This window comes from Gopherus evgoodei, chromosome 6 (genome assembly GCF_007399415.2).
Source record: "Gopherus evgoodei ecotype Sinaloan lineage chromosome 6, rGopEvg1_v1.p, whole genome shotgun sequence".
NCBI classification, from domain to species: Eukaryota; Metazoa; Chordata; order Testudines; family Testudinidae; genus Gopherus; species Gopherus evgoodei.
The window spans coordinates 97,437,932-97,462,272 of NC_044327.1; the positions used below are offsets into that span (position 1 = coordinate 97,437,932).

Sequence of the window (24,341 nt, forward strand, 5' to 3'; positions counted from 1 at the left end):
TAGTGAAGAGGACTTTAGACTAGGTTCGACGGGGACAGGTGAGCAAAGCCCACAGGTAAGTGGGGAACATGGAGACCTGGGAGATGGGTCAGAAACAAAAGGGAGCGTGGGCTATAATGGCAGAGAGAAAGGAGGGTCAGGGTAAAACTGGGAGGCAAGATCAAACCAGTATCTTGGATTCCTATATACAAATGTGAGAAGTATGGGTAATAAACATGAAGAACTGGAAATGCTAATAAATACATACATACATACAACTATGATATCGTTGGCATCACTGAAACTTGGTGGGATAATACACATGATTGGAATGTTGGTGTGGATAGGTACAGCTTGCTCAGGAAGGATAAACAGGGGAAAAAGGGAAGAGGTGTTGCCTTATGTATTAAAAATGTACACACTTGGACTGAGGTGGAGATGGACATAGAGACAGAAGTGTTGAGAGTCTCTGGGTTAGGCTAAAATGGGTAAAAAACAAGGGTAATGTCGTGCTAGGAGTCTACTACACAGGCCACCTAACCAGGTAGAAGAGGTGGATGAGGCTTTTCTTAAAACAACTAACAAAAATCATCCAAAGCCCAAAATTTGGTGGTGATGGGGGACTTCAACTATTCAGATATATATGTTGGGAAAATAACACCATGGGGCACAGACTATCCAGTAAGTTCTTGGACCGCTTGGCAAACAATTTTTTATTTCAGAAGGTTGAAAAAGCTACTGGGGGGAAGCTGTTCCAGACTTGATTTTAACAAATAGGGAGGAACTTGTTGAGAATTTGAAAGTAGAAGGAAGCTTGGGTAAAAGTGATCATGAAATCATAGAGTTTGCAATTCCAAGAAAGGGTAGAAGGGAGTATAGCAAAATAGAGACAATGGATTTCAGGAAGGCAGATTTTGGTAAGCTCAGAGAGCCGATAGGTAAGGTCCCGTGGGAATCAAGACTGAGGGGAAAAACAACTGAGGAGAGTTGGCAGTTTTTCAAAAGGAACACTATTAAGGGCCCAAAAGCAAGCTATTCTGATAGGTAGGAAAGATAGAAAATGTGGCAAAAGACCACCATGGCTTAACCACGAGATCTTGCATGATCTACAAAATAAAAAGGAGTCATATAAAAAATGGAAACTAGGTCAGATTACAAAGGATGAATATAGGCAAATAACACAGGAATGCAGGGGCAAGATTAGAAAGGCCAAGGCACAAAATGAGCTCAAACTAGTTATGGGAATAAAGGGAAACAAGAAGACTTTCTACCAATACATTAGAAGCAAGAGGAAGACCAAGGACAGGGTAGGCCCACTGCTCAGTGAGGAGGGAGAAACAGTAACAGGAAACTTGGAAATGGCAGAGATGCTTAATGACTTCTTTGTTTCGGTCTTCACTGAGAAGTCTGAAGGAATGTCTAACATAGTGAATGCTTATGGGAAGGGGTAGGTTTAGAAGATAAAATAAAAAAAAAGTTGAAAATCACTTAGAAAAGTTAGATGCCAGCAAGTCACCGGGGCTTGATGAAATATATCCTAGAATACTCAAGGAGCTAATAGAGGAGGTATCCGAGCCTCTAGCTATTATCTTTGGAAAATCATGGGAGACGGGAGAGATTCCAGAAGACTGGAAAAGCGCAAATATAGTGCTCACCTATAAAAAGGGAAATAAAAACAACCCAGGAAACTACAGACCAGTTAATTTAACTTCTGTGCCAGAGAAGATAATGGAGCAAGTAATTAAGGAAATCACCTGCAAACACTTGGAAGGTGGTAAGGTGACAGGGAATAGCCAACATGGAATTGTAAAGAACAAATCGTGTCAAACCAATCTGTTAGCTTTCTCTGATAGGATAACGAGTCTTGCGCATAAGGAAGAAGCGGTGGATGTGGTATACCTAGACTTTAGTAAGGCATTTGATACGGTCTCGCATGATATTCTTATCGATAAACTAGGCAAATACAATTTAGATGGGCCTACTATAAGGTGGGTGCATAACTGGCTGGATAACCGTATTTAGAGAGTAGTTAATGGTTCCCAATCCTGCTGGAAAGGTATAACGAGTGGGGTTCCGCAGGGGTCTGTTTTGGGACCAGCTCTGTTCAATATCTTCATCAACGACTTAGATGTTGGCATAGAAAGTACACTTATTAAGTTTGCAGATGATACCAAACTGGGAGGGATTGCAACTGCTTTCGAGGACAGGGTCATAATTCAAAATGATCTGGACAAATTGGAGAAGTGATCTGAGGTAAACCGGATGAAGTTTAATAAAGACAAATGCAAAGTGCTCCATTTAGGAAGGAACAATCAGTTTCACACATACAGAATGGGAAGAGACTGTCTAGGAAGGAGTACAGCAGAAAGGGATCTAGGGGTTATAGTGGACCACAAGCTAAATATGAGTCAGTGTGATGCTGTTGCAAAAAAAGCAAACGTGATTCTGGGATGCATTAACAGGTGTGTTGTGAGCAAGACACGAGAAGTCATTCTTCTGCTCTACGCTGCGCTGGTTAGGCCTCAACTGGAGTATTGTGTCCAGTTCTGGGCACCGCATTTCAAGAAAGATGCAGAGAAATTGGAGAGGGTCCAGAGAAGAGCAACATGATTAAAGGTCTTGAGAACATGACCTATGAAGGAAGGCTGAAAGAATTGGGTTTATTTAGTTTGGAAAAGAGAAGACTGAGAGGGGACATGATAGCAGTTTTCAGGTATCTAGAAGGGGATCATCAGGAGGAGGGAGAAAACTTGTTCACCTTAGCTTCTAATGATAGAACAAGAAGCAATGGGCTTAAACTGCAGGAAGGGAGGTTTAGGTTGGACATTAGGAAAAAGTTCCTGTCAGAGTAGTTAAACACTGGAATAAATTGCCTAGGGAAGTTGTGGAATCTCCATCTCTGGGAGATATTTAAGAGTAGGTTAGATAAATGTCTATCAGGGATGGTCTAGACAGTATTTGGTCCTGCCATGAGGACAGGGGACTGGACTCGATGACCTCTCGAGGTCTCTTCCAGTCCGAGAGTCTATGAATCTATGACAATACTTTATGGCAGAAATAGGCAACCTATGGCACGTGTGCCAAAGGCAGCATGCGAGCTGATTTTCAGTGGTACTCACAGTGCCCAGGTCCTGATCACTGGTCCGGGGGGCTCTGCATTTTAATTTAAATTTTAAATGAAGCTGCTTAAACATTTAAAAAACCTTATTTACCTTACATACAATAATAGTTTAGTTACATATTATAGACTTATGAAAAGAGACCTAAAACCATTAAATGTATTACTGGCACACAAAACCTTAAATTACAGTGAATAAATAAAGACTCGGCACATCACTTCTGAAAGATTGCTGACCCCTGATTTATGGGGAACTCAGGAAGGGGTCCAGCAAGTGTGAGCAACCCAACCAAGCTTACCTAGTGCTAGATTGCAACACACATGTATAGGAAGGGAGCCAGTCAGGAGCTCTAACCTTCCACACTACAAGTGCCCGGATGCACAATGCTGTGCAGGCTAGTGCAATGCCACAGCTATGCCTCCTCCACACCCCTCCCTTGGTGCATCACAGAGCAAGCAGATGCTGTGCTCCTCATGTGCAGAAATTTCAGTTGTGACAGGGTCCTGCACAAGATGCAAGTGGGAAGTCAGGCTCCTATGCACCCCACCCCAACCCAGCCTTCAATAAAGCTTGGTTCTGTATTGCTTGCATTTATCTGAATTGGATCACACCCCTTTTTAACTTCTAATATTTTACATGCATCTGCTTTATTCTATTCATTCTACCAAGCATATATTACAAACACACGTCATAGCGTGCTATGCCCAATATACAACATTTTGTTCAAGCAATGCTCTATTTTGAAAAGTAGCGATAAAAGTAGAGCCCCACAATGCCATTTTTAGTCTCAATGAGGTTCACATCAAGTGCTCAGTTTAGAAAAAGTATCTTATTTCTTTGTAACTACCAACCTTGCAAACTCAGCCTGAGACCTACAAGTTATGCTGAGTTGTTTCCTTCTCATACATTACTTGCAGTAATAGAGACCCTGAAAGCCAAGTAATGCCTCTGTTAGACCTATGTAACCCTATTGCATTCAGTGAGGTTGTAGAGGAACAACTGATCAAAACTTAATGAACAGTTCTGTTGTCGTACAAGGATGAAGAGAATCCAGCTAACTCTGAACTATATTCTTGCAGGGTTAACAGGAAAAACAATGTTGTGAACATTTATTAAGGAGATGTGAATTAATATATACATGGAACAAATCTGAGTAAGTGATGCCCATTTATATCTGGCCATATTTCAAAGCAGAAGTGGACCCTAAGGAAGAAAATTATCCGGGGGGGAGAGGTGGATCTTCTACTTGGTGTGGATATGCTTAAGTTTCAGTAATATCCTATAGAGGGGTAGGCAACCTATGGCACGTGTGCCAAAGGCGGCACATGAGCTCATTTTCAGTGGCACTCACACTGCCCAGATCCTGGCCACTGGTCCGGGGGGCTCTGCATTTTAATTTAATTTTAAATGAAGCTGCTTAAACATTTTTTAAATTTTATTTACTTTACATAAAACAATAGTTTAGTTATATATTATTGACATAGAAAGAGACCTTCTAAAAATGTTAAAATGTATTACTGGCACGCAAAACCTTAAATTAGAGTGAATAAAGGAAGACTCGGCCCACCACTTCTGAAAGGTTGCCGACTCCTTTCCTATAGGAAGAGACTATATTTGTACTTACAAGTATAAAAAGCATCTTACATGTTGGGATGAGAGAATATTCCATCCTAGATTTGTCTTATATTATCCACATGCTCAGTGTAAAACAGCTACATATTCTCCCTCTATTTGCTGTACTTGTAAGTGCCTAGATATCCAAAACATAGGCTTCCACTTAGCCATTTCAAACTTTTTTTTTCTTAAGTAATCTTAGGTACATTTTTCCCTTGATCATTGCAAGTTCTGTAGAGTAAGAAAATACATCTGTGCATGGAATGCAACACTAGTGTTTCTTTCACCCATTCTATTGTATGGTATTATATCTCATGATATGGATTTAAATTTAGCTAACAATGCCATATTCCAAATGGAGGGAGGAACAGTTCCCAAAAGTAAAAAGGGAAGCTTGCCACTAGCCAGAAGAGTAGAGGGTTTCTGCAAAGGTTTCAGTTGAAAAGTTTCTGTGGAGGGAAGACAAGCATTGAGGAATCATTAGAACAGTCTGAAAAGAACATATTATATTCTCCCTTCCATCACCAGAAATGGGAAATGTTGGAAGTTACACAAGACAAATAACCGGTATTTGTATTTTCAGACAAACAAAAGCTTAGCTTTTGAAGAAACCCAGAGGACTCCAGGTGAAAACACATGGTATACAGAAGAAATGAGTATGTGCCATAAACCACCACCCAACTCAAATGCCAGGCCTTCTGCAGTGGTTGATATAGTCTGATTCTCCAGTTTCTTCCCCAGAGGTATCCAGGTAATTTGAAAGAACAAGGAGAACCATTTCTATAGTTTCATGTGAAGTTCACACATGAGCCAGAAGGGAATATGCCCCCCATCCACACACACACTTCAAATGTTACAAAAAATAATTACTACCTACAAGTAGAGTAAACCAAAGGTAGTGATCATTCTGGTGGCACAAAGCCTCCAGTGCTTGGCATTAAGAGAGTGATTAATAACTAGACTTACTGGTTATTTGCTTTGAGGCAAAGCAGCATACTAGGCACATGCTATGCATGTCAAAGAATTATACACACCCCTTCCCTGCTCCTATAATGTTCAATTCCCTTATGTCCTATGCACGCAGAGGACTCCTATGGGTTGGCTTATTCTTAAAAATTTTACCAGTATAAATACCAGTTATGTGACTTTCACAGATGTAGTTGTACGGGTAAAAGCCTTGGTTTAGAAGTAGTTATGCGTCTAGATCAGCTATTTCTGTTTGCTGATACTATGTAGATAAACACTTTCCTTGCTCATGCTATGTCTACCCCAAAAGGAAGGTATCTTAAGGGGAAGAGAAGAGGGAGAACAAGTCAACCAGCTTTTGTTCCAAGTCACCATTATCATCAGGTGTTTTAATATCCACAAGGACATTGACTGTACTGGTTGCTTCCTGAAAAGACTGCATATTGAGATGATCCAGAGTCTGTCAACCCTGAAGGTTACTGCTAGCACAGCCATAGTAATTATGAGAGTTCAAGAGCAATGCAAGTGTTAGAGACTTCTACTGGAAGTTGCCATTATCAGTTGTGAACCTAAGGCACTTCTGATGAGCAGAGGAACTTGATGTGCATTGGTGTGTCTGAGATTAATAAACATGCTCTGCTTTACAAAGCAAAGGAACTCCAATTTTTGATCCTCCACAAATTGATTCATTCACTCCAGTTTCAAAATGGGCAATAGTGTATTGTATCTTTTGGGGACTTGAAAGAACACTGAATGGCCCTGAGGAACTGGGAAGTGGCATAATTACCTATAATAGAGAGTGCACGCTCTGAGGACAGAGAGGTGGCAGAGGACACTAGGAAGTGTTAGGAATTTTGGGCTTGGCTCTTCATTCCATCCAAGCTCTGCTCAGAAAGCAAAAGAGGGAAAGCCCACAGGGAGCCTGCTATGGCTTCTCTATTCAGAGCCAGCTGGCTCTACCACAAAAGCTAGGGCTCACATAGGCACTGTTAACTTACATCAGTGGAGGATCAGAAGTAGCAGACATCCACTGCCATGCTCTCCACCCTAACTATCTCATCCCTGGCCCATTCACAGAAGGCAGATACAGCCATTCCTTACCCTGACACCAGGGATGGGGAGGTGGTCAATGCAGGAAGCAACTGAGATGCCTCTGCCACCAAATTCCTAAGCACAAAGGGATTTCCCCACTGGCCTTCTCAAGGCACTTTAAGTCAGTCACTCTAAGGCTACATCTACACTACTGTGGTAAGTCTATCGACGCTACGCAACTCCAGCTACATGAATCATGTAGCTCGAGTCAACGTACCTTAGGTCAACTTACCGCAGGGTCTACACCGGGGGGGGGGGGAGGAAAGGGAGGGAGTTGATGGGAAAAACTCTGTCGACTTACCTTACTCTTTTTGTTGGGGGTAGAGTACAAGGATCGACTGGAGAGTTATCTGCTGTCTATTTGGCAGGTCTTCACTAGACCCACTAAAATCGACTGCTGGTGGATCGATCTCAGCGTCGATCCTGGCTGTAGTGTAGACATAGCCTCAGAATCTGACCCTTTGGGTCAACATCACCTTATCACCTTCTTCTAAAGTACTCCAGTTCTGAAGAGGGAGCTGCAGAGACTAACAGGTTCTTTCAGTCCCAAGAGCTGTGAAGAGACTTCTGGAAATGTCAGAGGAAGAACCCTTGAGTGATTAGTGCCCATTTGAGCCTCATTTTGGACCCCCTAAACCTGTATTTAGGGACCCAAGTTTGAAAAGGAGGCTCACAAAAGAAATTGTTGAAAATACAGGTTTAATAACACAGCAATATCTTCTCTGTCAAAAGTTACAGTCAGGCACAACACAGGTCATAGACAGAATCAGTTGTTCATTTGAACGTATTCATGGCTAAAATATTTTTAAATGGAATACACTTATTTTGAGATGCCTGTTTCATTGTCATTAGGATGAAAAGTTCACCTAATGCAGTGGTTCTCAAACTTCTGTACTGGTGACCCCTTTCACATAGCAAGCCTCTGTGTGTGGACCCTCCCCCCTTTTAAATTAAAAACACTACTTTACATATTTAACACCATTATAAATGCTGGAGGCAAAGTGGGGTTTGGGGTGGAGGCTGACAGCTCGTGACCCCCCCCATGTAATAACCTTGTGACCCCCTGAAGGGTCCCGACCCCTAGTTTCAGAATCCCTGACCTAATGATAGATGGCAGGGAGCAAGTTTGCTAGAATGGACTGTTGAGGCTTAACAGATCTGAGTTCAAAAGAGAAAGGTTCTGACCATGTTTTGTGACCGTATCAGCATATTTCTTTCAACTACTGAGCTTGTTCTCTGAAGAATGTGCCCCCTCCCTAGAAAAAGGGGGAAACAGAGAGAAACTAGAGGCCATATGAATAATTAGAACAATTTCAACTTCTCTCAATGCAAAGACTTATAGCACACTGAGGCTGCCTAATTATATATAATGTAACATTACAAGTCTCAACAGGAAAAAGCATCAGGCTGATATTTTAGCTTATGATATCATATTTATGGGCTACAAAGACCTCAAGTATTGGTCCCAGTCCTTGATCAGTACACCACCTGTGTGCCACTACAACAGGCTCAGAACTGCTGACATGTACAGCTGGAGCTAGTGGAAGCCCACAACTACATTCATGAGAGCACCTCATGGGACTCAATTGAGTCAACAACCCTGAGCATTAGTAACACAGTTATGAAGACCACATAATAGAGCTCTAAAACTGCCTCTCTGCTGCCCTGTATTAGATCTACTGGAAGTGCAAACTGTCCAACAGCTCTCGTGGTGCTATCTGCTCATGGAAGAGGGAAAACCCCTGACCAAACCAGTTCTGTGCATAACATCTGTAGGTGCACAAGCATTGGCAAAGTGGGAGGGGGAAGGGACATGCACCCAAAGCCACCTCTCAATGCATGTATGAGAAGCAACAACAATATGCTCATATTGATTCCATGCATAGAGGGAGAGGTGGACATCCTGAAATTGGCTCCACATGAAACAGTAAGGGCGACTGGAGAGGGGAGAGAACACTCCAACTAGCTTCATGCACAGAAAGGTCAGGAGACCTACCCCAGACCATTACCACGCCAAAGGCCTCAGGGAGAAAGAAACAGTGTTGGTGAGCTGATTTCATATTTCATGAAAGCTGCCAGGGGCAAGAGGAAGCTGTTGCCTGGATACTTCATTCTCCTGCAGACTTCTGATTCTGCTCCTTTTCGCTCCCTAACTCTGGGAATATGTATCCGTATATTATCGAATAAAAGCTTGTAGGGTGTGGGAGTTAAAAAAGGAACTCAGAAGTAGTTCATTTTAATTATTCAAACTGTCTGCTAAAGTTAAAGGTAAAATAACCTTGGACACATGGTTGCTATTAAGTTTTGCCAAGAGTGAGGTCTTTACTGTCAAAGACATTGTGTATGGATGTTTTATCCCATCTGCTATCAAACACTCTTTACGAGATCCTCAATGCTAAGTCCCGTAAAGTGGATGGTATGTTATGGTTTATTTTGTAATCGCTTATTAAGCTGAATTCCTATATCACATTGAAAGAAAAAACAAATACCTACAGGCACTAAAATGTCTGGGTTTGTACTAGAACAGAATATTTACACACAAATTGTTTCTAATCCTACTAAAGTTATGCCTTGTATCTGCACATTACATAGGCTAAGAGACAAATTGTTGAAGTTTCTCCTCTTTCCCTCCCTTTCTCCTATTTTACTGCTTCCACAGCTCTACCTTCTCCTATTTCCCTTCCCCTTCTTTCCTCCAACTCCTTTTGCCTGCCCAAATCCAAAACCACCTTCATTTCCTCTTCTCCTCTTTCTCTCCGATGAGTCAGAGCCGTTGTCTACACTAAAGGGAAAAGTCGATCTAAACTATGCAATTTGAGTAGCCTGATTAGTGCAACTCAAATCGACGTAGCTTAGACCTCCTTACTGCTGTGTCCATTGTAGATGCTCTCCCATCAACTCCCCTTACTCTTTTCGATCAGGTGGAGTACAGGAGTCAACAGGAGAGCGATTGGCGGTCGATTTTGCAGGTCTTCACTAGACCTGCTAAATCGACTGCCAATGCGTTGATTGTCGCAGTGTCGATCCTCCAGTAAGTGTAGACAAGCCCTCAATATTGGTCATGCCTCAGTCCCCGCTAGTCCCCCTCCAACCTCAGACCTGATCCCACCCTGAAGTCTTTTCTCCTTCTTTGACCCCTCTGAAATGCCAGTTCATTCCCTATTAAAACAAAAATAACCACCAACCTGTCATTCATGATTTCTTCCGTCCCTCTCTACCTGGCTCTCACAGGGCGCTGAATTTCCCTCCTCTGTCTCTGCAACCACCCTCTTGTTCAGCAGTCTCCTCCAATCCCTTAGCCCTACCGCAAAGTCATCCTCCTAACATTATGTTGGAGATACCAGGCTTCTCTAATCCTCCTTCCACATTTTTTTTCCTTTTGGGGAGGGGGAACCCCACACTATTCCATCCACCACTTCTCTTCATCTCCCTGATCACATCACATACACAGAGCATCCATGGTCCTCTCCTACTTCAACTCCTAGCTCTCTGTTTCATCATAAACCCCACCATCATCCTTAGTTTCTTCAATTTCGACACCAGTGTCCCATCCGATCCCCTAGCGTCCTGCTTCTTTGCCTGACAGTGCTGGTGCTAGCTCATTGGGAGCCCTAAACAGGAATATTTTTGCCCTACTCCACACCACATACTCATAATAGAGCTGCTTGAAACCCTAGGCAATTGCTTAGTCTGCATATGCCTAGTTCATACATCCCCCTTCTGACCACCTCATCTCCAACATTACTCACATCCCTGCCACCTATTTGTTTCATAGCTTTCAGTCCTTTAGTATTCAGAATCTCCATCCATACTTAATCCCAGTATGTGTACACACACACACACACATTTTCCATGCTCTTATTCTCATGCTGCTGAGCAATTCCTGAAATTCTACTGACTTCCCCACTTCTCCCACAAACTGTTCAATCGCTCTCCTTCCCTTCATCTCCAAACTCAAACATGCCATCTGCAATCACTGTCTGGAATGCCTTTCTTCCAGTTCTGTTTTTGACCCTCAATCTGGCATCCACTCTGTACACCACTGAAACTACTCTCACTAAAGTCTCCAACAACTTCTTCCTGGCCAGCTTTCAGGGCTGTATTGTATCCTTATCCTCCTGGACCTCTCAATGGCTGTTCGTTGACCACTCCTAGAAATTCTGATCTTCACTGGCTTCAGGTGTTTCTTAAGGCTCTAATCCTTACACTAATCTTCTCCTTGTCTTTAATCGCTCTTCACTACAAGCAGGGCTTTAACTAAAATTTCTATGCTGATGACTCCACATGTCCATTGCTATTGATGAGTGGTCTCATTTTATCCAACCTAGCATCTCATTTGTGACATCTCTTCATGGATGTCAATCTTAAACTAAGGCCAAAACTGAACTCCTGATATCTTCTCTCTTACTTTATCATTGGACACTCCCTGCCATTCTCTCAAGAACTGGGCCCCATCAGCTAGGTGTTATCTTTGGCTCTGCTCTTTTACTGAAGCCCCATTCAGGCCATTTTTAAGTCTATGCTTTTTCTTATACAACAACTCTAAAATACAGCCTCCTTTTTGTCCATGCAACCTAAATTCTAGTCCAAACTCTAATTTCACATCCTGAATACATCAGTCTCCAGTCTTCTAGCCTTCACTACTGCCACCTTGCTCCCTCCAAGTCTATTCTGACTGCTGCTGGCTAGCCAGTCTCTGTCACTCTGATCACATCAACCTCCTCTGTGGGTCCCTTGCCCTTCACCTCTGCATCCAGTACAAGGTTTCTGTCTTCACCTTTAAGCCCCATCATAAAGTTCTTCCAAGAAGGGATTTCTTCATGTTTGTGCTGGGCACTGTACAACAGCTCCCTCCACCATAATATTTACTACTACAAATAAACAAGAGTAAGTGTAACAAAGAGCGTGGGAAACAGCATTTTCCATCTGTTTTCTCTTTACAGGTTAAATTCAAAATATTTTAAGCCATTCACCCCAAGCTGCTGAGAAGGAAGATGAACACAGAAGCTGGATGTTTTAGAGACCCATATAGTATAAAATGTCCATTTCACTGCAAAAAGCTCTGTGCCAAACACTAGGACAAAAATGGAGTTGGTGGTTTTGTTTTACAACTTTAACTGAGGAGTCCCTACTGTAACTCCATACCAGTATTGGTTTTGCTTCTGATAAACTGGAGGTATCTTTGGCCATCAAATCACAGTGAAGCTCAACTAAAATTAGTACGTTACGAAGGCCAGGAAAATAAGCTCACTCAACTCAATTGTGGTTTTACAAATACTGTTTCCTTTCTAAAGACATGTTACTTTATGTTTATATGCTAAAAGGGCTTTTATAGGGTTAACTATTGTGCAGTTTGCAGTCTTCTTGGTGTTAAAAAGCCTGTGGTAACAATTAATCTAACCCACTAGCTTCTTTGTGGTCCCTTTTTCATTTGGCCATCAATTGTAGATCAACTCTTCCACTCACTCATGTGGCCACTCACTTAATCTTCTCCTCACTAATACAGTTCCTTCTGGGATCTTTCAAATTAATAAGCTCCCTCCCGACCATTCCCTTACCACAGACCCCACACTTTATAGGCAAGTAGTTATGAAAGGTCCAATATTTCACTACTTCTCTCCAACTCCCATCCTGCTAATGAACCAACCTTGGTTCACTCCTAAATCCCTCCATTCCTGTCCCCATGCTCATAAAAAAATACTATTGCCAAGATAGGCAGTGAACACTGCAAAGTAACAGTTTTACCTGACAGGTTTCAGTGATCAAAATAGGTTTTTGTATACAGAATTTTTAAATAGCACTAACCAAATTACCCTCTGCTTGCCTTACATGATCAGGCTAACCAAGCCAACTGTTAAATCCTGCTTCCCATTTCCTGTCACTGACCTCCATTTCTGTCGAAGTGGCACATTCAGCTAAAGTACCCTCAACTGAACGCATGAGTTTAATACTAATCAATACAATATCATTGGACATATGATGCCCTGCCATACACAAAAGCTAAATTGTACATTTTGTATTTCCCATATCTCTCTGTATCAACAAGCACAGGAGTGAAAGTGATGCTTCAAGCTTCTATATAACACAGCTACACCAAGTCCAGATACTGATCCAAAACATAATGGATTTGATACTCTATCCCCAAGACACTAATTACAGTCAGTCTGTGAGATTTCAGTTTACAGCCAAATTAATGGAAGAAATGAAACTAATTTTTTGCAACTACAACATAGCCAACTGGCCCACTAGCTACTGGTCAAAACACAATCAGCTTTTATTCTAAAATATTAAGATTCAGATTTTACTTAAGTAGTGCATTATACAATATTTTGTGTATCTCCAAAGTTTCCTTAATTCTGAACTTGTCTGAACAATGGATTCAGCAGAATATGTCTTAAGTATGGAGATCAGCTATGTTTAATTTAGTTTCTTTCTAGCAATCTATGCCAATTTTGTTAAAAACATTAATTTTTGTTTTAACTAATCCACCCTCTCTCTCACCCTCCCAGATCAATGCATTATGTCCCTTAGATATGCGAAAGGAGGTAAGTACTATATTTCAATTACTACTTTAAAAGTAATCAATAGCTTACTGTAATACTTGTAATAAACCTTCAATGACCATCATCTTTTCTAAAAAATTTCCAGGATGAATATTTGTAGACACATGTAGAATAAAGATTGGTTCTCTAATCAATTGTTAATATGTCATTTCTTCCACCATCATTTCTGTCCAAACTGCAGGTTAATGATAAAATGTGTCTGAAGTCATAAAATTGCACAATAAGCTCAACACACTATTTGCATTTATACTTCATACTAATGTAATATAAGCCAAGATTACTTCTTGCTGAATATGGATTGATGCTATATGAATTGTAGACTGGTCAAACTATCAGGCCTAAATCCTGAGATTAGCTAAATACTAATAAAACCCACAGCTGCTACAAGGATAAGCCATAAGTTGCTTTTATTTGCTGAACATAGCAGCGGCATGAACTATGCCCAGAGTACATGACCAATTATTTATATGTAGGTGAAAAACAGTCAACAGTTACTTCAGGATAAATAGGAAATGTTAATGTAACTGTTTCAAACAACATCAGGAACCAAATACCCAAGTTCTAACCTTGACAACCAAAGTTAATATTTAAAAATATGAAAGACAACCAATACCAATTGCTCTGAATACAAGTTTTAAATAAAAATATCAACATAGTTAGAACATACATAAACCAATTCATTCTGACTCATAGTGGATTATAATCCCATTATTTTTCAGGTTTTATAAAACAATTTTGCCAGTTATTTAAATGTTTACATGTTCTCTATTTCGTTAGTCAATATAAATTAGACATTGTAGGCATCCATATATGCAGTATTCAATTCGTGCACTGTATTTACATAACTACTGGTGCTATCAGTAACCACCAAGCAGTTCAACCTGGCATATGTATGAGTTTCTTGTTTCTTAGAATTCACAAAGCTATTCAAGATTTGATTTTTCCAGTCACCAAAGCGAACATTTGAATGCAATTAACTATTGGCCGCCAACAACAACAAAAAGGAAGCAGACACAATAAAGATATATTAATGCCTATTTCTGTGATATTTCATTCTACATGCCCCCGCAACATGTTTTCATACAATTCCTGAACATATTAGAGGTCTGACACCAATTAACAATGAAAGATGACTTATGTAAATAGGCAGGTTGTTAAATAAAGCAGGACAAGAGGTAAATCACCTGAATTTTTAGCGCATTAATTCAGTAAATGAGCTTCTGATTTATCTGATCAGCCAGCTCTACTAGTATGAATTTAAACTTACTGACAGGTTCTACTGCATCCTTCCAATTAATGTCAGACTCTCTCAGCCATTGCCCATGCACTTCCAATACAAAAATTTCCAGCTGTTTCAAAGACTGTCAAGTACACCGACTTGCAACAAGAAGTAGAAGGCCTTAGTAAAAAATAAAATTCAGATCTTTTAAAAGTGTGTGATGGTGCAGATGACTTAACAATTATTTCCTGAAAATATACTTTAAATGCAGTTAAATGTGATTCTCCTCTACCACAGTATGTGCTTCAGACTTGATGTTCTCAAATTTTCAAAAAAGAGGTATGTTTTTAAGTTAGTGTATAGAAAGCTTACATCAAAGGAGACTAAAGTACATTGAATTGCAAAGTTAAAAGGCGTGCAAAAGGCTTTTCTATCAGTTCTAACAATCACAAAGCAATTCTTTACACTTTAGTTACTATTAGCAGCTATATTCATCTGATGTGTTCATAAATAAGAGTAAAATTATTTCAAGTTGGCAGCTACTATTACAAATCTTTCAGGCACTGGGACTTTACCAATTCAACCAATAAAACCAAAGCCTATATGAGTATGGCTACATAATCTCAAAAAAAGATGTGGTGATGCATCATGAGGACATCACGTAAATCATGTTAATTGGCATATTGCTAGAAGGAGGATGCAAGCCTGCATTATGCAGCACCAGCAGACAGCTCCAGTGATCCACCAGGTCAACGATGGTTATGAAGCCATGTCAAGCAATAGATAAATATCCAATAAAGAGAGGAAAAACATTTAAATGCACAGATAGTATTAGACAGCAAACCAAGAGGAAAAACTGAAGGTTCACAGAGAGACTTCCCTGAACAATGAGAGCAGTTATTGCACAGTACTCAAGTATTTGCATGCTGTCAGGCTGACTGCATTCCAGGCAATCAGAATTCACATTTAAACTGTATCCTTTGTTATGCATGGAAGATTTTTTGAGGTTTACAAGTTCCTTACATAGACACCATATTCATAATCTAAAGACTTGAATTCGTTATTATCTACTGCCAAGTCTTCAGGTAGTCCATCTTTTTCCCCAAGCATATCTTCTAAAATAAAAAGTTTGAATACCAGCTACTTCTCCAATTCATCATAAATTTTCATCAGTATTTTGAGACACTGTTTTAACGATCAAGAACCATTTTCTAAAATGGATTATCCTCCACACCTGTAGCTAGTTTCACTGCTATATTGGATTATCTGTTTAGAATGGGATTTTTTGGCACCATACAATTTACAACCTCTATACATATTTCACTTTATCAAGTTATATATGTGGAAAAACAGGCAACAACAAATAAAAAGTCACTGAATTTCTGACTTTTCAATAGCTTCTTAATTTCTGCCTGGCCCAGAAAAAAAGCCACACATTTAGCTTTTAATTGCTCACTTCTGAAAGTCAGACTGCAGAGAAAAAAAAAAATGAATCAGCAGCTGACACGACAGTTGGCTATAGTTCAAGAATTGCTACATACCAAAACATCTGATCATATGCAGAGCTGGAATCATTTTGTTAAACAGAATTTGAGAGAGATTTCATTTTAAAAACTTGCCAATTGTTTTCTTAGAATTCTTAGAAAAAACTGAAGCTTGGGGAACATCAATGCAAGTGTCAGGTTCTGCTTATCAAATCTCAGAGTACGAAGTCTGTTTGCAGGGCAATGATTCTTCAAGAAGAGCAGAAGTAGAAAAGAAAAATTATAAGTAAACTTTTGAATGCTAAGCTATAATAAATGTTAAATATTTTCATCAGGTGTCTCGAAATAAAATATATTTCTATAAAACTGATTGATGCATTTTTGAATTATGTTTAGTGGAAATACGTTACACACAAATTGTAATTGAATAAGGTGTTTTTGTTTAAAAGAAAGTATTAGAACTGTGTCTTTAATAGGATGGTGTCACTACTTTTGTGTAAAGACACACATACTACCATTAATATTTCCATTATAAAAAAACAGTAAGCTTTATTTCAGGGCAAAGTTTCTGTCACTTCAAAAAGTGACTTGAAAAATAATTGGTTTCAAATAATTGACCTACCAAAAGAAAAAAAGATGTAGTTTTCCCACATTTAAATATTCCACTGTTGCAAAGTGTTACACACCAACGCTTTCACAAGAAATAATTCAAGGTTAATAGTACATGTTAAAAAATGTGTACAGACAGAGAGAGAAAACAGCTCCTTTGTTCCCTAATCAAGGACTTATGTTCCAAATCTAACAAGGAAACTGGAATACATTCAGATTTTTCTCCCCTTAAGGCAAGATATAGCTTTAAAAATTGTTTAATTGGTTCGTGGTTTTGTACACAAAAATATTGGCGACTACTATTTAACTTGGGTTAGAACCCAAGTCACCGAAGGTATTTTCAATTTAAATGTTCAGTTACAGGAAATTAGGGTAGTGAGTTAATTAACAATAGTAGATGTTGAGATTAAATAAATTAAAGCTTTGTAAAAACTGTTAAAACAAATTGACATCACATGTCAAAATATACAAGATAAATATCCTGAAGTCAACAAATCACACCTGTTTTTACTATTTGTTTCCTAGCCCATTTGTAACAAGCCTAATTCAAAAATATAAAATTACTAAATTTTTACTCTTATAGGTCCTCAAGCAGCATGTTTCCTTATTTGCCTATCTATACATTTCGATCATCTATGGAAATATTTTTTCCATCCATTTGTATGTGTACAGTGAAATAAATAATTTACTGACATTTATTGATAAAAATCTCATCTTCCAAAACTTAATTGTAGTCTTCACTCTAAACCAAAAAACAAAGACAAAGTCAGACACATGTGTCTGTACCACAGTACTGCATTAAACAAGTTATAGATGACCTCCTTTAATCATACATTCCTAACCAAAAATTCCAACATTAGACTTACTGCTAGACCTGCTTGCATCTGTCAGCATGTCAGCAGAGAAACACTTCCAATTTAAAGACAGTAGCAGATTTTAACATGTTCTTCCCTTCCTTTTTTCCCCTAGCCACAAAAAAGTCACTACATACACCAGGACAACGCTAGAACTTTATCAAAAAGAGTTAGTGAAATATAAACATTTTGTTCCATACTAAGGACAGTCTTACTTGAGTCAATTCATTTACAGTTACTTGAGATTTTAGATAAACTAAAGGAACTACAGATTTCAATAAATAGCTAAGTATTATCGCTTTAGCCAACTTTGTTTAAATGAAGAGTCTCATATCTGCAGAGGGGTGCATTTAAATTCATAGCACAAAGTTTGTTTGGCAACTTTATTAAAAATATATTCAATGTGTCCTCTCTCATCAATTAAAAAGGTGTTCAATACCATACAGTTGAAATTCAAACAATTCAAGTTTGAAACAAGAGCAATGACATTTGCCTAACTCACTCTATAATTTAATTGGCTCTATATACATGGCGAACAAAAATTTAACAATGGTCTTTTCAATCTAACAGACAAAGGTACAGATCCAATAGGTGGAAGCTGAAGCTAAAAATTTCAGACTGGAAATAAAATACACAGCTTTTTAACAATGAGGGTAAATAGTCCTCGGAACAACTTACCACAGGGTGTTGTGGATTCTCCATCACCGGCAATTTTTAAATCAAGACTAGATTTTTTTTTTAAAAAACATATGCTCTAATTCAAATAGGAATAAATTAAGAGAAGTCCTATAGCCGGTGTTATACAGGAGGCTGAACTAGATGGCCACAGTGGTCCCTTCTGGCCTTAGAATCTATTAATTTTAAATTGTGTTTTCAAAAAGTTGTCCAAAAGTAGAAAATTAGCAAAGATTCTGATCCATTAGATCCATAAAAGCATCTGAAAGTTGTTGGCTACAATTATATTTAACCATAATTTTACAGAAAAAAGCGACTCATGTAGTCTCATGAAGCATTCCATTCCAGGTGAAAAAAAACCATGACTCCTGGTTTTGAGAGTAGTTACTAAATGTGGGCTTAGGTTTGTAGTTTTTTTTTTTTAATTAAGCTTTAGCAATAAAATAAAGGACCATAGAAACATGTGAGTCAGAAGAAAAACATTTTTTCTCAGTATGAGAAAAACAAAAAAGCAGACCTTTTAAACTTAAATTAAGAATCCAAATAAAGAAATACATATAGAGCTCCAAATGTTATTTTACACTGAAGAAAACCAAACTAAAGTTTCTCTGGAGAGAATTAGTAACATTTCTACAACTGCATTTCACTATGTTTCACTGTCTAAAACCCAACGTTATGCAGTGAAGAGACACACTGCTTGAATTAACCCTCTTCAAACGAAAAATAAGCTGAGTGGCTGGCTTACAATATTAACATTAAATAAATCTTAGAAATGTGATAAGCATCAATCACTTAATCCTTCACATTATTTTTTTCTTCTTCAGGAAGTTCTTCCCTTCAGCTCATCCCCCTGCCAATCATATCTAGAAGTAATACCTAGGTATTACTTCCATTATGATGTCAAGCATTGCGGTGGAAATTATTGTAAATGTCTTAAACAGAGACCAGTGTGAGCAAACAATCGTCTATACAGTGCAGACATACAACTGACCTTAGATTAAAACAGATTTACATTTCACCATCTATATTTTCCCCTCACTTTTGGCATGTCTTTCAGATTGCCTAGAAAATAAGTTTTCATTTGGCCAGTCAGTCAATTTGCCTTGCAAATTTTAATACACTTTGAAAATGTTGCAATGTTTGGATTGCAAACACTGCTGGGCAAGATCTAGTGATTTAAAATGGTTTAAAGCGAAAATGTTTCATCTCTCTTAGGCTTCGTTTTTAAAGCTACCTCTTCTCCCCCAAGCTCTTATCGATGGTCACTCAGACCCTCTCCCCCAGTCTTGATCCAAGTATGATTTTTAAACTGACAGCTTCCTGCCCCTTTGGAACAAGTTATGCTTATTAATGAAATTAATTACTTTGGAATAAATTAAGTTAGCTTTTAAATGCACTAATAGACACTCAAGATTTCTGCTTGAAAAAAATCCTTATACAGTTTACAAAATATATAATTTTATGCAAAGTAGTCCTTTACAATACAGATGTGAGACAAGGAGCTGCAAAAATAGAGATTTTTCATAAAAAGGTACCTAATGAAAAGCAGTTTTAATAGACAGATATAATATTAGAAGCATTCAATCTATCTTCTATATATATACACATATATAGCTTGAAAACAAGTTGCCATAGTAATGTTTCCTTCAGCTTAATGTTTCTACAGTGTATTGACCGAAAATGTAAAATTCAGAAGCAAATATTGTCGTTTAACTAGCACTGAAGTAAAATTTACATGGCTTGCTTAGCAAATCTCCAATCTGTTTGTATTAATACTAGTGTTGCAAGTACGACAATAAGATCTGATATACAATGAAATGTTGTCTGTCCAACAATTGTGCTTTGGGAAAGCACAACTGTAAAAATGTACAAAGTTTCTATTACTCATACTGCACAAAAAATACGTTCACAGTTATACCGTCACTAAATCCACACTTATATAAGCTCAGTACTAGGATACATATTCTGCTATATTGCATGAAGCCAACTCCATTCTCCAGTCAATATAATTCATTGCAGTAGAGTTGCTTGTGCTCTTGCATCTTTTTGCCCTGGAAGGCACATTTCAAATACAAAACCCTTACCAGCTGTGACACAATGTTCCCAAATTACACAAGTACTTAGAGGATACTCTGCCATCTAAAAGTTATACTGCTATGCCCTCCAAAACAAAAACTCCACGCCAGTCAGAACAATTGACATTGTGTTTCAAAGCACTGGTATTGATACAGTGCTACTTTTGAATGGCTTCCCCAAAAGACTTATATTTTCAACAGTTTGTATAGCATTTGTTTGAACTGTGGTTAAGTGTTCCAGGAGCAGCAGTCAAAAGTTAAATTGTATTTATGTATATTTTCTTTCTTCACATTGACCCTGCCAACATTGCTAAATGCCCCTCCCCTTTTGAGGCTATACAAAAAGTTACTACCCCTCACCCCCCTTCACAACTACTCACTGAGGGCTCTTCTACTGCTGAAAGCAAGCAAAGCAAAGCCCATGCTGGGTGTCTGTCTCCTAGAGAAGATTGCATCTTTTATTTATCGCCCTTTGGCTTTATTTTCACAGTGAATTCCTGACTTAAATGTAATCAGCCAAGAAACCCTCCCTATGTGCACTCCTGTCATTCCTCATCGCCTGCAAGCAGAATCAAGCACAGGCAAGAGAAAAAAAATTCCCAGCATTGCCAACCAAACCAAAATGAGACTGAATTCTGGTTTTGCCACAAGTGCGGAACCATAGATGTCCCTCAGTCCTCTAGAAAGAAACAAAGCCAAAAGTAAGATGAGACATTTTAAAAAAACAACTAACTTTCAATGCTGAACCCCCTCTCTAGGCAGAAGGGAAGGGCACTGAGCCTAGAGAAAAAGCAACAAAGTCTGCCTTTGGAAAATACATGATCATGCAGACATCACATTTGTAGACTGTATTCTAATTCAAATGAACCACAGCTCTCTCCAAGGATAGTATGAGGCAAAATTACATGAGAACCAAAATTATGCAACAGATCTTAAAATCTATTGGGCTTTTGGGGCCAGAAAATCTACACCCGCAATCATTTAAAAACAAGGCATAAATAAAAGGAAAAACGAATCCATTTTTGTTTTAAGTGCTTTGGAAGAAGAGGGAGAGAAGAGAGAGAGTTGTGAACTATCCTGCTGTTGGTTTCAGTCCATTTAAAAATGTCATCACGTCCATGCTCAAAAACTGATAGCTTGACAGGGAAGAGAAAAGCTCAGGCTTAAACTGCACATTGGGGAAGATTATGCAAGTCTATTTGAGGGAAAATGGAATCGTGCAGCTTTAAGTCATCAGTCCTTCTTTCCCTTTGTCAAATCTTCACTATTTTGCAGGCAGTGAAAAGAAATAAAGAGCCTCTTTTGTTTGGCTTCCCCTTTTCGGAGCCTGGCAGAAAACTGAAAAGGACACAAATAAACATGAAAATGAGAACAAAGTGCCAGATCTTCCTCCTCCTCCACCACAGGGAATTGCCTCACGGCGATTCGAGATGCGCAAATGGCAAATACATTCAGCTAAACACAACAAAACGAGAGCTCCAGCTCCAGAGAACCTCACCCTGCACGGAAGTTTTATTAGGGAAATTATAACCCATCTGCCCGTTCTGTCACATGGCAGCGGGGCCTGGATTGCTAGATCTGTAAAGCCTTCCCCACCACCATCAGAAACCAGGAGGTGGTTCATCCTCTCCCCATCAGAGCAAGCCAGGCAGAAGATGGGAAATCTACAGCCTTCCCTTGTTGTGTCCAAGACCCACAGGAAAATGTGAGCCGGCCATGTAGCTCGCCCAGCACTCTTATTGATAGGACTAACCCCTCCCCCCCCAAACACAGAGCTCCTCTTCCTCCTCCCTTCAGAGGGAGGAGGGGACGCACGCCCCCCCCCCTCCGCCTTTTAAACTAACTAGAAAGGGAGGAGTTAAATACAGAGAGATCTATCTCCTGGAGAGGGTGAAGAGCAGCAGCAGGCGGCGGCAGCAACTGGGGTGGGGTAGGGGGAGTATTGTTCCCGGAGAAGCAAGAACAGCACTTCCCCCTTTTGCTGTTGTCATGAAGCGAAGAAAGCTACATCCGAAAGCAACTGGCAGTACCCCATGTACCGCCGCCTCCATACACAGAAGCTCCCCCTCCTCCCAGCCATCGCTCAGCGCCCCCCCTCCCTTCCGTGCTGGCAGCCCGAGCTGGATCCGCTATCTGGCAGCTTTGCTATCCAGCCACCCCCCCCCCTCATCCCGCAAAGACAACCGTGGGGTGATTCAAAGGCAGCCTCAGGCTTAGGTTGCAATATCTGCCGCAGCTCGCAACCCGCCCCGTGCCTCGCTGGCGCTGCCCCCTACAAGCGCCTTTGTTCAGCGACCCGAATCTCTCCGCACAAATTCGCTCCTGGGGTTTGTAGGTAACAGATCCCTGCCCCTCCCTCCCCCCACGGGGGCTGCTTCTGCTGATTCATTTCCTAGCCCTCCCTGGTCTGCGGGGCAGAGGCGGCGGGTTTGGCAGCTCCTCTATTGTGGCCCAGGGTATGACGATGACCCGGATTAGTGGGGGTGGGAGGGGACAAAGTGAGATGGGACCGCACGGCGGGATTACGGGGGGAGTGGGGACTGGCGGGGGAGGAGTGTGAAGAGAGTTAAAGGGACGGGAAGCGTTTGATTAGCCGGGGGCGGAGAGTAAACAGGCGCTGTGTAGGGGTGGGAGGGGGAGAGAGGGCAGATTTGAAGGGCAGTTGGTAGGCGAACAGAAGCAGCGTGTAACCTGGCCTTGGATGCAGAGGAGAGGCGTGAAGGAGCCACATAATCCGGCTGCGAGGGGGAAGGGACGGGAGAGGAAATGGCAAGGCCTGGATCCCTTGGAAATGAAGGGGGTCGCTGGGGGCACGGAGGGAGGGCAGGGCTGCAGGGCCCGTGCTCCGGGGGCCGGAGGCGGCAGCTGCCTAGGCGAGGTGAGAGGAGAGCAGAGGTGAAGGGCTAGCCGGGGGTCAGGGCGCTGGGCGAGGGCAGAGATTACAGGTGGGTGACAGGCGGGCGAGGGGCCCGGAAAGCCCCGCTAGCCGGACTACAGCGGTGCTGGAAAGGGGCCGCAGCCCGGATTAGGGGGGCGCGGGGCTCCAGATGGCCGGCCCGGCTCCCGGTGAGTGACTCACCGACTTGCAGGACGTTATCGACGCAGCTGCCGTCGAGCAGAGCGATGCCCCTACGGAAGGGCAGGCGGTTCTCGTCAGCGGCGGCGTCCGCGGCCCCGGCGGGCGAGCTGCTGGCAGCGGCCCCCCCGGGGGCGGCGGGGTCCTCGGCGCCGGTGTTGAAGGAGGAGTACATGCAGATCTCCCTCTCGCTGCGGGGGAAAGACCAGTACACGATCCTGCGCTGCACCGGCTCCGGGATCCGCTCGAACCGCTCCTCCACCCGCTGGAAGGGCCACTTCTCTGCCACCTTGCGAGCCGCGATGTCCAGCAGGGACTCGGGGCTCTGAGTCTTGCCGAGCGGCAGCAGCCCCAGGGCGGCAGCGGCGGCGGCCGCGGAAGAGGGTCCGGCACAGAGCACCCCGCTGCCGGGTCCGCCGCCGCCCGCCCGCTGGCCCGGCCTGCACCCCGAACCGTAGCCAGGTCTGCAGCAGAGGCGCTTAGCTGGGGGAGGGAGCTGACCGCGCTCCGCCATGATCGCGCCGCTTCTAAGCAGACAGCGGAAGTGGCTGTACCCTATAAACGGCACCAGGAAGAGAGCGACCGACAGCCGAATGGCGGCCCCGCCCATCACCGCCATGTATGGGCAGGGGGCGGAGCCTTCTGCCTCGCCCACGGCAGAGGCGGAGCTATGCAAATCAGCGCCTACAAACATAAATAGAACGGGCCCGGCCCGGCCGCCGTGCGCTCGGCTCATTAGCAGTAGGGATGGGGACTGCAGCTGGGCGGGGCCTCCTCTGGAGATCTCATATACTCGCTGGCCTGGGCGCGCCCGTCGGGTATGCGCGTGGTGGGAAAAGGGGGTGGGGCAGGCGCCACCGCCTTCTGACACCATCTAGGGAATGGAATGTGGGGGCGGGGCTGTCGCGGCCTCAACCCGGTCACCGCCGCTGGGAAAGCCGAGGGGAACGAGAAAGACGGAGAAGGAGCGGCACTGAGCGCAGCAGAGAAATACAGTAATGAAAACGGAGCTGAAC

The 24,341-nt window shown here is 41.6% G+C and overlaps 1 protein-coding gene across 1 annotated transcript in view; it reads right to left on the reverse strand.

The window, feature by feature from the left end:
• The window catches only part of ZSWIM6 (zinc finger SWIM-type containing 6), a 166,874-nt gene extending 143,035 nt beyond the window's left edge, over nucleotides 1-23,839 (reverse strand). The window contains exon 1 of the mRNA XM_030566876.1: nucleotides 23,329-23,839. Within this exon, the coding sequence (XP_030422736.1) occupies nucleotides 23,329-23,839 (511 nt within the window). The remainder of the gene's footprint in view (nucleotides 1-23,328) is intronic.
• Between the last annotated feature and the right edge of the window lie 502 nt (nucleotides 23,840-24,341).